At 36.6% G+C, this 16,817-nt stretch overlaps 1 protein-coding gene across 1 annotated transcript in view; it reads left to right on the forward strand.

Annotated features, from left to right (window-relative positions):
- The window catches only part of CadN2 (Cadherin-N2), a 421,364-nt gene that overhangs the window by 271,302 nt on the left and 133,245 nt on the right, over positions 1 to 16,817 (forward strand). Inside the window, exons 4-5 of the mRNA XM_073971018.1 lie at positions 3,404 to 3,519; positions 12,269 to 12,433. Of these exons, the coding sequence (XP_073827119.1) occupies positions 3,404 to 3,519; positions 12,269 to 12,433 (281 nt within the window). The remainder of the gene's footprint in view (positions 1 to 3,403; positions 3,520 to 12,268; positions 12,434 to 16,817) is intronic.

Below are 16,817 nucleotides of genomic sequence, written 5' to 3' on the forward strand. Positions count from 1 at the left end.
TCAACGTATACATCCCGCCAATAAATAGTTGCATGCTAGATTATGCTTCGCCAGATATAAAACGTGTGATTTGGTCTGACAAATGACGTCACCTAACAACCAGTCGTTTCTCTTGGGTCCGATCATCTCCCCATAATTTTCCCGTCAGATTTCATCACTTCTAAACATCGGTAATGGGAAAGCTTATTGAACTAGTTTTGGAGAATTCCCTAATCACTGCTTCAGGGATCTGCCCAATCCTTCTGATGGTCGGTTAGCAGAGAGGACGTTCTTAGTCATCATCACTGCTGCAGCCACTCGCCACATACCTGCTACGTCGCATTGTATCTCTTCATGCTGAGGAGGAATCACCAAAATGATGTTGCGAAGTCATCAGGAACGCTAAAGCATTCAAAACGTTGGACCTTGATGGAATCTACATGGTAATGCTGAAACAGTATCGAGTCGAGTCGAGTATCTCACAAATATTCTCAACCTGCCATCAAAGGTGAATCGTTCAGACCGATTACGCTTTTGCCGCCTATAGCAAAGACTCTTGAGGCTTCACTACTCTCCGGCGTCAGAAATAACTATCCAGCTTCCGATCATCAGCATGGGTTTTGTAAGCAACCCAGCACGACAACAGCACGCCATCTTCACACACATTAATCGAGGACTCAACCAAAGCAAGAGTAGGCAAACGAGACAAATGAAAATTACCTCTTTGACAAGTTCTGTGACAGACAGCCTGCACGGTGTGGTTTAACTAACCTTAATAGATGAGAAAATTCGAAAAACAAAAAAAATTTTCTTTTTATTTTTGCCTTATTAAGCGAAAGTCATTTACAATGATATTTATTTAATTAATATTAGGATGTTCATTAGATAAATGTATATGCGAAATTATGTCAGTTAATTGTACCGTGGTGCAAAGGTATGCACACCCGCCTTGCACGCCATAGTTTGCTGGATCGAATCCCAGGCCAGGCAACATCAAATTTTCAACGGTTGCAAAATACCCCTCACTGATGTGGGCGAGATTTCCTGAGTATTTCAGCCTTGCAAAAGTTCTCTACAAGTGGTGTCTTAGGACACGCCGTTCGGAATCGACAATAAACAGTAGGTCCCGTATCATTGAGCTAATATTAATCGAGGTGCACTCATTGATATGAGATAAGTCTCCCTTGTCCCATCTGGAATGTTTGTGGAACAATTATTATATTGAAACTCCAAATTTTTCCTATAGTCCTGCTTGGTAATCCCATTTTTCAATATTCACAAATACTATGGTAAGTTTTCTTCCTACGTCATTAGTTTTTGCTCTTCTATATCAGAAGCTTTTGATCATAAATTATTGTCTACTAATGTTTTGACAAGTCGATGGTGGCTCAGAACACTAAGACGCAGGCAACCTTGACACTCAGTTGTCGGGGACCCAGGTTCGAATCCCAGCCTATCTCATGCTGAAATTATTTTTTAATTTTTGCCTTATTAAGTCGAAGGTAATTTATAGTGATATTTATTTAATTAACTCTCTTTCGAGTTGAGCTGTTTAGACTTAAGAGATACATTGAAAAATTAGGAGTCTACCGAAGTCCCACGCATCCAACTATTCTGCTACGTTTCAAGGGTGGTTAGGTCGATCTTCAGGCATATTAGGATGTTGTTTTTGCCGGAGGGATTTTTAAAACAATCGCGGTCAAAGTTCACATGTTTGGGGTTTGTTTAGATTTTACGATATTGCTTAGAAACCACAAGTCTTATCGGAATGGGATTCAAGATAATGTTGTAGCAGTTAAAATTCTCTACAAGATTGACCTTTATGATATTTTCGTAGGTTTTACCTTTATCGCCTCCTTATAAAACAGTGTCATGTACGGTGCACCTCGGAAAGGTTTTTAGCTCCAACGTATACTAAATATGAACTTTCAGCCTTCAAAATAACGAAAATCTGGAGGTACCGTTCTATGGGGGCTATATGAAGGCGTGGACCTGTACGGACAAATTTCTGGGGAAAAGTTTTATACCACCAACGAAGACTAAATACCAATTTTCAGCCCGTTCGGGGAAAATTGAAGCCACAACCTTCACAATATTGAAAATTGGGAGGTACCGTTCTGTGGGGGCAATATGAAGGCGTGGACCTACAACATTTGGGAATATTGAGGCCATAATCTTGAAAAATACCGAAAATTGGAATGTACCGTCCTATGTGGGGCTATATGAAGGCGTGGACCAATACCGACAAATTTAGAGGGGAAAGTTGAATACCCCCAACGTAGGGTAAACACCAAATTTCCATAACATGGCCATAATCTTAAAAATACCGAAAATCGGGAGTTACCATTCTATGGGGGCTGAACTAAGGCGTGGACCTGTACCGACAAATTTCAGGTGAAAAGCTTTATACCACCAACGAAAACTAAATACAAAATTTCAGTCATTTCGGAGGAATTTTGAGGACACAACCTTCGAAATGCCAAAAATCGTGAGGTACCGTTCTATGGGGGCTATATGAAGGCGTGGACCTATACTGACAACATTATGGGAGAAAACAAAAAAAAAAAAAGACTAAGTACAAAATTTCAGCCATTTCGGTGCGATAATAAAAGCTTCGTTCCCGTACTTTTTAATGGTAAAACTCGTAAAAGAAAGAACTGCAAAAAATTTGTTCTCACACACAAGTTTTTTGAAATAGTTCGGGAACGGAAAAATGGAAAATACGTCAAAAAACTGGAACAAATGTCAAAGTCGGCGTATCAGCCAATCAGACGCCGGCATCCATGTTACTATTTTTTTACTCGCCCAAATTTGTCGTGTTTTTAAAGTTTTTAAAGAGAGCGTCATTCAGCGCCATTTTTGTTTAAAGAGAAGTGAACATTTTACAACTTTTTTGTGTACGGGAACGCTTTTTCGAGTAAAATGTGTAAAAGTCGAAAAATTGTAAAAACTTTTTAGTTCTGGAACACAGCTAAAGCTAAAACCTTCAAAATACCGAGAATTTAGTGGTATCGTTCTATAGGGGCTATATCAAACCGTGGACCGATGTAGCCCATTTGTAATACCAAAGATCCTAGGAGTAATATGAACTTCTATGCCAAATACAAGAGCTCTATCTTAAAAATTGCGAGCTGTATCTTGATTTCAACAGACGGACGGACGGACAAGGCTATATCGACTTAGAATTTTACCCTGATGAAGAAAAGGGTCTCCCATGAATATTACGATGTCTTACAAACGGAATGTCAAATTAAATTATACCCTCCATATTATGGTGGAGCGTATAAAAAGAGAATAACACGTCTGCATTTCCAAAATTGATAATTATATAATAGCTTTAAAATAAATCAACCTTCCCATTTCGAAAATTTTAATACTTTCTGTATTTTATTGATTGTTTTTTTTTTTTCTTTTTTTGTTACAGCCTCGAATATTCGATACGCGATTACAGGCGGTAACGTAGGAAATGCCTTTGGCGTACATAATAATACAGGCGCTATTTACGTAGCATCACCACTAGATTACGAAACAAGACCAAGGGTAAGTAAAACTCGATGATTTTTTAAAATACATAAACTTTAGCGATAATTTAGTTACAACAAAAACAAGTTGACGATATTTTTCATCTATGGTGTTGGACTTTTAAAACACCACTGCTAGTTATCTGTGCAAAATCCAGCATGATGTTGGGTGGAATACGGTTTCATTAAGTGTAAATATGAACTCGCTGAATTTATCAACCACTATTCCACTAATTGCAGTATATTATTATTCTGGTCCTTTAAAAGTTTGTTCATCATTTATATTATTATTCTGATCCTTTAAAAGTTTCTTCATCATTTAGAACGTTTTCCATTTCCAGAACTTTATACTAGAGGAACCTCTTCAAAGGTTGATTTTTTAATCAAACATCAATTTGTCAATCGAAAACAAAAAATAAATTAAAACTTTAAAATCCCTCGAAACCCTAAAATTTCTGCAAATGGATTTTTAAGCTATTTTAAATGAACTTGAAAAGAATATAAACAAAAACCACAACAATAACGACAAACACTTATGGAAGTCATCTTGAATATGACCCCAAAAAACTGTCACCCTTTCGACAATAGTAGCAGAAACATTGAGGTCGTCATCTTCTTCACAGAGTGCATTGCACTCAAGCACTTTCTGTCTACTTTAAAAATACATTATTCATAATTTTTTGCTGTAATGTATTTTCACATTCGCAAAAGCTAACATTTCCTCTGTTCGTACAGAGTAATGGAAGAAAGCACACAAAAATATGCTGAAATAAAAAGTTGTAAAAACTTTTTAACGTAAAACATTTTTCATTTGTAAGTAATTTCAAATCTTTCATCTTCGCTTTTTTTGGCAGCATGCAACATAAAATAATATTTATACAAATCTATGTACATATGTATGTGTGCATTTGTGCTTTTGACTTCTTAACGTATGAGAGTTTAAAAAGTATGAAAAGAAAAACGACAGGATTTGACAACTTAAAATTAGAGTTAATTTTAGTTAATGTAAAAAGAAAGTACCCATTCAATTAGGTAAAAAAATAAAAATTATGTATGTAGAAATTTTTTTTAAATATATCCGATGAGATTACGATTAATGTGCATGTGTAGATACAATATTTTGGGTTTAAGTCACTTTTGTCCAAATCTTGTTTCGTCACAACTTCTGTTCTCATATCTTCTATTAGCAATGATATACGACCACAAGTAGTGGCATCGTTAATGGTATGAAAAAAGATTTAAGAAAAAGGTAAAAAAGTATATCTCGACAAACACGAACAAAGTATTTTCACTTCAGCTAATGTGATTTTTATTTCGCAAAGATGTTTTTGCCTGCTCTTTGCGAGAGAGATATGCATATTAGCATACAAATCGCTTTAACTTGGCAAAGTGGAACAAATTGTGCGAAATTTTGTAGAAGCTCATAAAATTCAACATTTGGTAAAAAATGTGCTAAATATGGTTTGCAACGACGAAAGAGAAGATTTGGCAATTGTGGCCACAAATGAGTTAACTTCGTGCGCTGGCTATTTAATGTATAAAATGAAAAAAAAATAGGTACATTCATGACTTACATAAAATCTAAAATTTTAAGATATTTCGAAATTTCACATACACATTAAATGAACACTGAAAAGTGGAGGGAGACGTACGACTTGATTCTTGACGCTACCTTCGTACTGGACCGCCCCGACTTCAGCTTTAACACGAGTCTGGGATTCTTACTCACATTGCATGGTTCTCCAAATGAATTTTTGCATGTAAGAGGCCTATCCGGAACGATTTATGTATGTAGGTGTGGGATGACTGCTAACATGTATGCATTAGAGTGACCAAAAAACAGCGGAAAAATAATTTTTGAAAAGCTAGGGGGTAGGATTTTTTCTCAATTTGATCCATAAAAGAGAAAATAGCCTGAAAGCTGTAAACAAACCCTATTGTAGCATGTGTAGTGGCTGAAGGCTGTTCTTCGTAATATTTTGTCTAAACTTAGCTAAAGTTTAAAGATGGGCAATATCGGTCCACACCTCACAGAGTTCAAAACTTTTTGCTAAAATGGTGCGCACCATAACTCGCGAAGGCAGTAACCGAGTTGGTCCATAATTTGCACGTCGTAAAATTTCTGCGAATTTTAGATAAAGTTCGAAAATGGACTATATCGGTCCACTCCATTGGGTACCACCCATACAAAGTTTCGGAGAAGTGAGGTTTTAGAGTGGCTCTCAAATCGCTTTGATTTTTGCTGTAGCCACTTGTATTCGCTGTACGCCATACATGTTGTACGCGCTATATCTCTTGAACGGAGCAACCGATTTGGTCCAAATTTTGAATCTCCTAATATTTTATCCAAATGTAGTATATCTTCGAAAGTGGTCCATATCCTTAGGGTAGCTCCCGCACAAAAGTTAAAAATTTTTGTTTAAGTGCAGTTTACAGTCTGTACGAATATCCTTTGGTAATTTATTCCGATGCTACTCCTTCCGGTCAGCCTTTAGGCTAGAAGGTTATATACACTTTTTATACCCTCAGTCTTTAGGCTAGACTGGTATATATACACTTTGATACAAAAAATGTCTGTCTGGCTTGGGCGCACGATAACTCTAGAACAGTTCGACCGATTCGAAATGTTGGTTATAATATTTTGTCCAAACTTGGTTTTAGTTCGAAGATGGGCCATATCGGTCCACTCCTTCTAGTACCTCCCCCACAAAAGTTCAAAATTTTTCTGTAAAATGGTCTGAACGATAACTCTGGAAGGGAGCAATCGATTTGGTCAAAACTTTGCAGATCGTATTATTCATTCCAGATATAGATCTGTTTCGAATATGAACTATATCTGTCCACTCTTTCGGGTACCTCCCACACAAAATTCGGATAAAGTGAAGTTTAAGTGCTCCTCTCGGATGGTTTTGCAATTTTTTTCAGTAAGTTTTCCTTGCGGCTCCCTTTATGACGGTACAATTTTTTTCTTGCGGAAGTCCATACTACCTGAGATATTGGCCTGAAAGCTCCAAGAAACCCTGACGGCACCAACCAAAATGGCAAATCCGCAAGATAATCATCGCAGGGAAATTTCTGATTGGTGCAGGCTTTGCACATCGTATTATTTCATCCAGTCATGTATCAGGTTGGAATATGGATTGTATCGGTCCACTCCTTCGAGTACCTCCCACACAAAATTCGGATAAAGTGACGTTTAAGAATTTTTTTTTCAGTAAGTTTTTTATTCGTGGCTCGCTTTATGACGGTACAATTTTTTGCCGGAGTAAGTCAATAATTCCTGAGATATTGGCCCAAAAGCTTCAAAACCCTGTCGGATGTTGGTCAAGATAACTCTAAAACTTTTTCAAAAATTTCTTTCAAACTTATTTTAACATAATTTAATATTTTGTTTTTTTTATACCCTACACCACTATGTGGAAAGGGTATTATAAGTTTGTTTTGGTAACACCGCGAAATATTCGTCGGAGACCCCCAATGTGGTATACCAATCTTCATATCTCGGCGAGATAAAGCGATTTTGAGATGTGTGTCCGTCCGTCCGTCCGTGTGTCCGTCTGTCCATTATAAATTGTAATCAAACTCAAGGCCGCAATTGTGGACCGATCGTCACGAAATTTGGTATGGAGGTCGGTTTCACATCAGAATAGATCGCTATTTTAATTGGTGATGATCGTGAAATATTTAGCGTCTGAAATGGACCAAAAACATAATTTTTATCCGATTTTGTAGCTGCTCTATAGGTCTCAATAATAGTCCGATCAACGCATAATTTTAAATAAGGTAAGAGAATATGATAAAGAAGAAGCTTGCAATTTGATATGGCGATCAGATAACATTTAGAGGGTTAAATGGACCAAAACTTTTGTGTGAAATTTGTGAAAATTTTTAATATACAGCTTATATCTTTATTCCTGGAAGATACATTCCGGGCAAGTAAGCTTAACTTGGAAGACGATCTCTTGACCTTTCCATTGATGCCAATTATGTTGATTTACGCGGACAGATAACAGAGTTACAGCCTAATATATCCAGTTTTTTTGGTTGTAGTGTAATCATAAGCACAATAGAGGCCGCAATTATAGCTCAATAGTCACGAAATTTTGCACGAGGTAAGGATTTAGTTCGAAGAAGATGCCTACAATTTTGGAAGATTATCCGATATTATTTAGCGGGCGAAATGGACCATTACTTTTGTATGAAAAAAATAGAAATTTTATTTTTGGTCCATATTTTTATTGCTGGATGGCATATACCGGCAAAGTAGCCTACATATGGAAAATTAAATAATGATATTTCCCCTGATGCAAATTGCAATAATGAGTTTGGTAGATAACGGGTCTACTGCCTAACATATAATGGGTTTTGTGTAGAGAACCATAATTTCCTCTCATACTACAATGTGTCTCAATCATGACAGAGAAATCTTCAGTTCAGTTGTCCAATTGAATTTTTATACAAATATTGCAGCATGGGGTCGCTTCGCCACCTATTTTATAACCCTCAGCCTTTAGGTTAATACAAAATACGACCAAAGATGTGCCGATCGAAAAAATGGTTTTAGACCCCAAGTAGGGTTGGACGAAATTCGTTTCAAACAATTTGGAGTCGATTTTGCCCTGTCCGTTCATCTGTCTCTCTTACTACTAAGATAATTTTAAGATTAAGCAGGAGGGGCTAATCAATGCGAATTTTCCAATTTTCGAATATTTTTAGAAATGTATAATTTATATAATTGTTTCACAAACATCCAGTAGGGACAGGGGAGGCTTCTCTTACCAATGGATTCATATTAAGTTATTGATATGTGCCCTCGTTTTTTATCGCCGAGTCAAAAAATTTTTTTCTTTTCTTCATATACCCTCGTTAGCATAAACGCTGAGGGTATAATAATTTTGGGATTTATAAATTTGGTTGCATGTAAATTATTTGAATTTCTATTTATTATTAATTATTTCTACCGGTATAAAATATATGTTTGATATCACAATATATAACCACAATGAACTATTTTCGAAATGCCCTGAAAATCACAAAACTGCGTGCATTTTCAAGCTTATGTTAGGTACAAGTGCACAATTTTTGGACGATATATCTTCAATAAACTCACAATTTTCCCAAATATCAAATTTCAGAGATGTGGCAAATTGCATTGTATATATATATTTATTTATATTAAGTGTATTCCAAAAAGGAACCTGATATTTAAGGACAAATTAAAGATGTAGCAGGATATGCTAATCAATGTGAATTTTTCAATTTTGGCATATTTTTTAGAAATGTATAATTTATATAATTGACCTAGTTTTTATCGCCGAATCCGAAAGGCGTGTCCTAAGTTGCCTCTGGCTGAAATACTCAGGAAATATCGCCAACATTACCAGGAGGTATTTTGCTACCGTTGAAAGTTTGATATGGTCAGGTCTGGTAATCGAAAACGGACATTCAGCGTGAAAGGCGGTAGCACATAGCTAATTCCTAGAGGTAGTGGTGTAGGTTATAACAGGGTCGGCCCCGTCCGACTATAGCCTTTGCTTACTTGTTTTTTATTATTATTCGTTTATATGATTAAGACGAAAAGTTTGTAAAAACTAAACTCTTACATAGAAATGTTAAATTATTGTACACTATGAATTTATACACACAATAAATATACATACATAATATACTTTATAGGGTCGCAAATGAGTATTGCACTGCGTTACAAACGGAAAAACAAACTTAATATACCCTCCATACTATGGTGGAGGGTATAAAAATGAATAAGGACATCAAAAACTAATAATCAATCGATTGATTTTATTTTTCAAATTTTGTTTGTCCGTTTTATATATGACCAAAAACTTCAGTTTTTTAAACCAACAATTGAATTTTTGCCTTTTTGCGGAGATGTATACTTCCCGAGATATAGGCCTCCAAAGTTCCACAACGGCCATAGTCTAAAATGTTGGCAAACCACCGCAGAAAATTATTAAAAAAAATTAATTTAAAAGAAAATCTTGTTTTTTTTTTTAAATAGTCTGGCTTAATCCTATTGTTGTTTTATTATTTTGTTGTTTTTTTCTTGGTCAATGGCTGAGGGTATTTCTCCGTCAGCACAGCTGACTGATACGTACTTACTTGTTTCATTGACAGGTCATGTTCGAAGATAGCGTTTTATGACCGAACTACCTGTAGTTTGACACTTGAGATTTCCAGCGGTCACAAATCTTCTGCACATATAATTGTCAACATAGGCCCATATTTAGGTGTAGCCCCAGTAAACCGGTACCTTCCGACTTTTGGCATTTTGACGGTTTTATCAACATTTTTTGACTGAACTACACGTAATTTAACATTCTAGGTTTACTGCAGTCACGAAAATTCTTCACCAAAAATTTTAAACATAAGTAAGTCCATATTTAGGTGTAGCCCCCTATGACAGTACCTCCAGATTTTAGTTATGGTGAGTGTTTTAGCTACGTTTTTGGCTGAGCTACCTACTACTACCGCATTTGTGGTTCCCTGCAGTCACAAAAGTTATCCACCAAAATTTTAAATGCAGGTCCATGTTTTAGTATTTTTTAGTATTTTGATAATGTAACCTACATTTATACCGAAATAGCGGTAATTTGACATTTGAGGGTCCCATTGTTCGCATGACTTCTACACCAAACCTTATCCACAATAAATTGTTAGCATAAGTCCGGGCTATACGAATACCGCATATAACCCTAACTAAAATTTTATGGTGTTTTGAGAAATTTGACAAATGCAATAAAAAATCCCGGTTATGTGGCCATTTAAAAAAGTAAGGGATAACAAACATTGATTTAAAAACGGTTGTATGTTGCGATATGGATATTTGTAATGAAAATTTTTCATGATAATATCCATGGTAGAACAATATAAGGTAACAACAATACTCAGCTGACTGAACGGGGCTGTATTGTTAGTGTCAAATTCCGTCCGCCTTCTTCATATCAAGGACATGTAACCTCATCCAAGCCCGAACGGCTTACACTTACACCACTTACGAATACCACTTACAGAGGCGGTATAACATTTATTAATATGTATAGTATTTTGTTAAAATTCAAAAAGTAAAGTAAACATTTGCCATTTTGATTTTAAAAACAAAAGACTGAAACAGCTTCTCCTTTTTCAATGAATTTCCAGCGATCGCAAACATTTTTGCAAGAATTCTACATTCTGCGAGAAATAATCCATTTAGTGGAATGATATGGAAACATTCAAATTGAAAATGTAACGAATTTTCTTTGATGTTTTTCAAAAAATTTATTGAAATGTGAAAAAAGATTAGTTTTTTAAATTCCAATAATTAATAGACATTTCCTTCTTTTGTTTACATATACCTGTGACACTAAAGGGTGTTTACACTAGCCATCAATGTCATATGACCCGAAATAAAAACATTCCATATCTCCCCTCAAAGACAATGTGGAGACGTAATTTCACTGCATTTTTGCTAATGAGGACGCAAAAAGTAAATAGCGTAAGGAAAATTCCCAATATTGCACACATTAGCGACTTATAACGATGGAAAATTTCAGGTCAAATGACATTGATGGCTAGTGTAAACACCCCTTAATATAACAAACAAAAAAGTTTCTATGTGGTTGTTGTTCAGTTGTATTTGTTGTAGTATTTACCCAGTTGTTCAATAAATAGCAATTGTCTACTTTGACATAGGCATGTAACTAGTTACTCATTGATTCTACTTACTTTACACCCAAAAATGGCACACAAAATAGCCTATAGCCCTATTTTGTCACTGGAAATAGGCTTCCTTGCCTAATATGTCAATTCACTAGCTACAGGTAATGCGACGTGTAATATATTGACTTTTTTATAGACTACCTATGGATAGTGTAATAGACAATGTTTCTCTCTTGTAATCTCTTTTCAACATTATTTCTTTTTTTTTTAAGAAAAAAATTCTGTCATTTTGTTTGTTTATTCATAATTTAAAAACTTATTGATGCGTTTGTTGTGAAAAAATTAAAGATGCTAAAAAGAACGTGTTACCAGCTAAATCATAAGAAGGGTGAATAATTTAAGAAGAATATTTATAATATATATGTGGTAAGTATTGATACATATCTTGACACAATTCATTATCGCGTCATTTCATTAAACTTATATATACATTTTATTTCAGGAACTCTGAAGGACCCACGAGAAAAACATTCCAAGGACCAAATAAACATATGTCGCTGCATCAAGTAGCCATACACTAGTTCCAGTATCAAGGATCAAGATCTATATGTATACAAGATTATAATGTACTTTGTAAAATATTTGCACACCATGTATTAAAATAAAGTTTGGCTAATGCATTTATGCATTAACCCATTTATCTGACTTCAAGTTACTAGTATTTTTGGCTATCATTTCTGACTACCAAATTGACTGGTTACTCGTAATGCACTGAGGAGACAATTGCCTTCCACACGACTATCAAATTGGGTGGTTACTGGTATTGCAGTGAGGGGACAATTGCCTTTCACATGACTATCGAATTGGGTGGTTACTGGTAATGCAGTGAGGGGACAATAGACCCCTTCCTATGACATCCCCATGTTAAATTCACCGGTCTATAACATTGCGAGTAGATTGGGTGGTAACTAGGGGTGTTTACCAGTAGCCAGCAAAATTGCTAGTTATTCCCTAGTTACCCGAACAACTGGGTACTTTACCTTCTTTGTTCTACTATAAATAATATCGAATTTATTTTTACGCTTTCTTTTTTTTTATTTCATTTACAGTACGAATTGAAATTGGAGGCGTCACGTAATCGAAAAACAAATTACACCACCGTTATAATAAATGTACGCGATGTTAATGATAATCCACCGACATTCGATCGTCAAACATATCGTACACAAATTACCGAAGAAGATGATCGTAATCTACCAAAACGTATATTACAGGTAAGTAACAACAATAATAAGTGATGTTTTTATTATGGACGCAAGCATTACTGGAGAGTAATTTTATGTAATCTCAAGACATAACTTATACCAGTTTTGGGGCATGCCGAAGTAAAAACATACATACCGGCTTAAACTGACAAAATTAAAATAGAATGCTAAAAAGATTTGTATCATCTCGTCTGCCTACACAGGCACCTCAACCTCAGAAAGTCACACTAATAAAGGTATCAGCATCAATGTAACGTAGGGAATGTACAATAACTGACCGACCTTAACATGGCAAAACCCACGACGTATCTTTGTCCCACCTTCATCTCAAGCGGACGGCGACTTCCCCGTTATGTAAGCTGGGGAAATGCCTTTAATACCTGTTAAATGATCAAAACTTGGGTTAAAAAAAACAAAGCAAGGGAACAACAAATACCACTAAGGACCATTACCTGAGAAACTGTAACTGGAATGTTTGCATCCCATTTTTGGATGCACATTTTTTCAGGGTATACTAAGTATTTTTTGTAAGGAATTTTTGTATGCCCTGATTCTACGGAAGCAAAATTATACAAAACGCAAAATTGAAATTACAAATAGAATAATTCGAATTACAAATAAAATAATTCGAATTTCGAATAAAATAATACGAATTACAATTAGAATAATTCGAATTACAAATGGAATAATTCGAATTTCAAATGGAATAATTCGAATTTTAAATGAAATAATTCGAGTTACAAATGGAATAATTCGAATTACAAATAAATAATTCAAATTATTTACTTACTTAGCTGGCCCATTACAGAACATTTTTTCCATAGACCGAACTAAGAAAACATCTCCAATTCTCTCTGTTTTGTGCTTCCCTTTCTGGAACACTGCGCCTTGTCATCTCTTCATCCACTTGTTTGCGCCATCTATTCTTTGGCCTGCCAATTCTGAGTGTACCGCCATGTGGCACGAATTTATACGCCTTTTTAGCGGGTTCATCATCGCTCATTCTTATGATATGGCCTAGCCAATGCAATCGCATCTCGATACGTTTAACTATATTGATGTCGTTGTATAGCAGATACAGCTCCGTCAACGCAGATTACTCCGTAGATTTTTCGAAGAATTTTTCTCTCAAACACGCCAAGCACTACCTTATCTGCTTGCGCAAGTACCCAGGCTTCGGAATCATACATCAGCACGGGTAGTATCTGTGTTTTGTAAATCGTTATTTTTGTTTGACGAGTTGTGGCTTTGTGTTTGAATTGCTTACTTAAGCCAAAGTAGCATCTTTTGGCCAATACAATTCTTCTTTTTATTTCACAACTGATGTCGTTTGTTGTGTTTACGGCGGTGCCGAGGTATACGAAGTCTTTTACTACCTCAAAATTATAGGATCCAACTTCAACAGTTAGTCCGATCTCAAAGGACGCATTGCGCGTCTACACCATCAACTTTGTCTTCTCGCCGTTTACCGCCAGACCCACTTTAGCAGATTCTCCTTCGATCTTCATAAAGATATCGGTTACTTATTTTACTGATCGTCCCATGATGTCTATATCATCAGCATAAGCAAGTAACATGTGGCTATTGGTGTAGATTGTGCCACTTCTTTTGACGTTTGTCTAACCTTTTCTAGCAGGATGTTGAAAAGATCACACGAAAGGCTGTCTCCCTGTCTGAAACCTCTTTTGGTACAAAACTCTTCGGAGAGGTTCTTTCCTAGTTTTACTGAGGATCTTGGATCAGCTAGAGTCATTTTACAAAGTCGAAAGAGCTTTGCGGTGATACCAAATTCAGACATGGCTTGGAATACCTTTGAACCTAGCGGGCTGTCGAAGGCTGCTTTATAGTCGACAAAAAGGTGGTAGGCATCTCTTGGGTCTTCTCCAGAATTTGCCGCAGGGTAAATATCTGGTCAATGGTGGACTTGCCAGATCTAAAGCCGCATTGGTATGTTCCAATTATTTCGTTGACCATGGGCTTTAGTCGTTCGCACAATATCCCTGAAACTATCTTGTTAGCGATAGGGAGAAGAATTATGCCGCTATGGTTGGAGCATAAAATCTTATCTCCTTTCTTATGGACGGGACATAGAATGCTCAGGTTCCAATCGTCGGGTACGCGTTCTTCCTGCCAGATGGAGCTAACTAGCTGATTCGTACACCTTATCAGCGTGTCGGTTCCGATTTTAAACAGCTCGGCTGGTAGGCCATCAGCTGCTGCTGCCTTATTATTCTTCAGCTTATTGCTGTCCTTACCTCATCTTGGCCGGGTGGTATACATTCAATACCATTTTCTGGGATTGGATCTGTGGTATCATCGTCGACGTCGCTACTATTGGATACCAACATTTTGGTAAAATGATATTTCCATATCCTTAGCATACTATCTGTATCAGTTACCAGATTACCTTGCTGGTCTCTACAGGAGGATGTGCCAGTTCCAAAGCCATCAGTTTGATTTTTTACTCTTTGGTAGAATTTTCGGACTTCATTCTGTCTCCTGTACATCTCGATTTGTTCACACTCCCGCTTTTCTATCTCTCTCTTTTTCCTGCGGAAAAGACGTTTCTCCTCTCTCCTTTTCTCCCGATACCTCTCGCGTGCGCTACGCGTTGCTACCGCATTTTTCTCTTCGGTAGCAGCACGACACTCCTAGTCATACCATGGATTCCTTGGTGGAGGTCTCTGGTATCCAAGTACTGATTTTGCGGTTGTTTGCATGGAGTGGCAATGTATTGCCATTGTCCTGATATGTTATCAGGACGAGGAGTGCTTTGATTAAGCAGTTGGGTCAGTTGAGCGGAATATGCTGTGGCTATCTGTTGTGATTGCAGCTTACCGTGTGTCTTGTTCGCACTTTGTTTACTACGTTTTATCTGGTACGTACCTTTGCTGCAACAAGGTAGTGGTCCGAGTCTATGTTTGCACCTCGGAACGATCGTGCTTCCAACACGCTTGATGCATGTCTTTCATCTATCACAACGTGATCAATTTGATTTCTTGTTCTTTGATCTGGTGACAGCCAGGTGCCCTTATGAATATCGAGATGTTTAAATGTGGTACTGCTAACTACCATGTTTTTTGCAGCTGCAAAGTCTATCAGCCTCATACCATTGTCAGATGTTTCACTGTGGAGACTGAATTTCCCGACTGTTGGGCCAAAGATATTCTCCTTTCCAATTTTGTCATTAAAATCGCCTAGTATAATTTTAATGTCATGGGCAGGGCAACGGTCATAAGTTTCTTCTAAGCGCTCGTAAAATTTATCTTTGGTCTGTTCTTCCTTGTCTTCAGTGGGAGCTTGAGCGCAAATAAAACCGATGTAGAAGAATTTTGCTTTTAATCGAATTGTAGCGAGCCTTTCATTCACTGGGCTGAAGCTGGAGACCAGTGTTTTAACCTCCGACCAACTACAAATCCGCAACCACACTCATGATTCGTGTCATGCCAGCTATAATACAGTGCGTCACCTTTAGGTGTTGTTGTGAGGCCTTTCCCGTTCTATCGTATTTCCTGCATGGCAGTAATGTCGGCCTTTTACTTTTCAAGTACATCTGCCAATGCGTATACTGCACTTTCTCTATAAAGAGTGCGAACATTCCTGGTGCAGATTCGCAAATCATGGTCCTTAAAACGTTTGCGGGGTTTGTCATTTTTAGAGGGGTTTGTTTTTCCTTTCTTTTGTTTTTTCATAGTAGGCTGTTTTTTTCTAGGGGAGGGTTACTAACCCGACGCCCAAACTCAAGTTTTTAACGTTCTTATGGGTGAACGCGCGGCACATGTTAGCTCACTACCTTTAAGAGGTGTTAAAGGCAGTTACCCAGGTGACACCTCGGGGAGGTCAGTGTCCACTTGAGATGAAAGAGGGACCAAGATAAATCCTGGGCTTTGCCATGTTAAAGCCGGTCAGGACCGTTCCTTGGTATCTTCCATCCCCTACGTCACCCAAAAATAATTCAAATTACAAATGGAACAATTCGCTTTACAAATAAAATAATTCAAATTACAAATGGAATAAATCGAATTACAAATAAAATGTTACGAATTACAAATGGAATTCTCGAATTACAAATAAAATGATTCGAATTACATCTGAATAAGGTGTAGAAAAGTGACTCAGACTACTGATTAATTATAACTCATTTTTAATTTCCAACATAAATGATGCCCTCAAATTACAGCACCCTAAACTAATTCTGAAAAATATTAAATCTATTAAAAGATGAATTTTGAAAAAAAAAAAAACAGAAAACGTTGCAAACAAACCACGGATTTTTTATATTGCCAATGATATCAATCAATCAAAAAATGTTCATCAATTTGGTTTGAAATTCATTGACAACAAGTTTGTTTGTTAGTCCCCTGACAAAGACAACTCGGGATAACAACAATAA

The sequence above is a fragment of the Musca autumnalis genome, unplaced genomic scaffold, assembly GCF_047663935.1.
Source record: "Musca autumnalis isolate F117 unplaced genomic scaffold, ASM4766393v1 scaffold_2, whole genome shotgun sequence".
NCBI classification, from domain to species: domain Eukaryota; kingdom Metazoa; phylum Arthropoda; class Insecta; order Diptera; family Muscidae; genus Musca; species Musca autumnalis.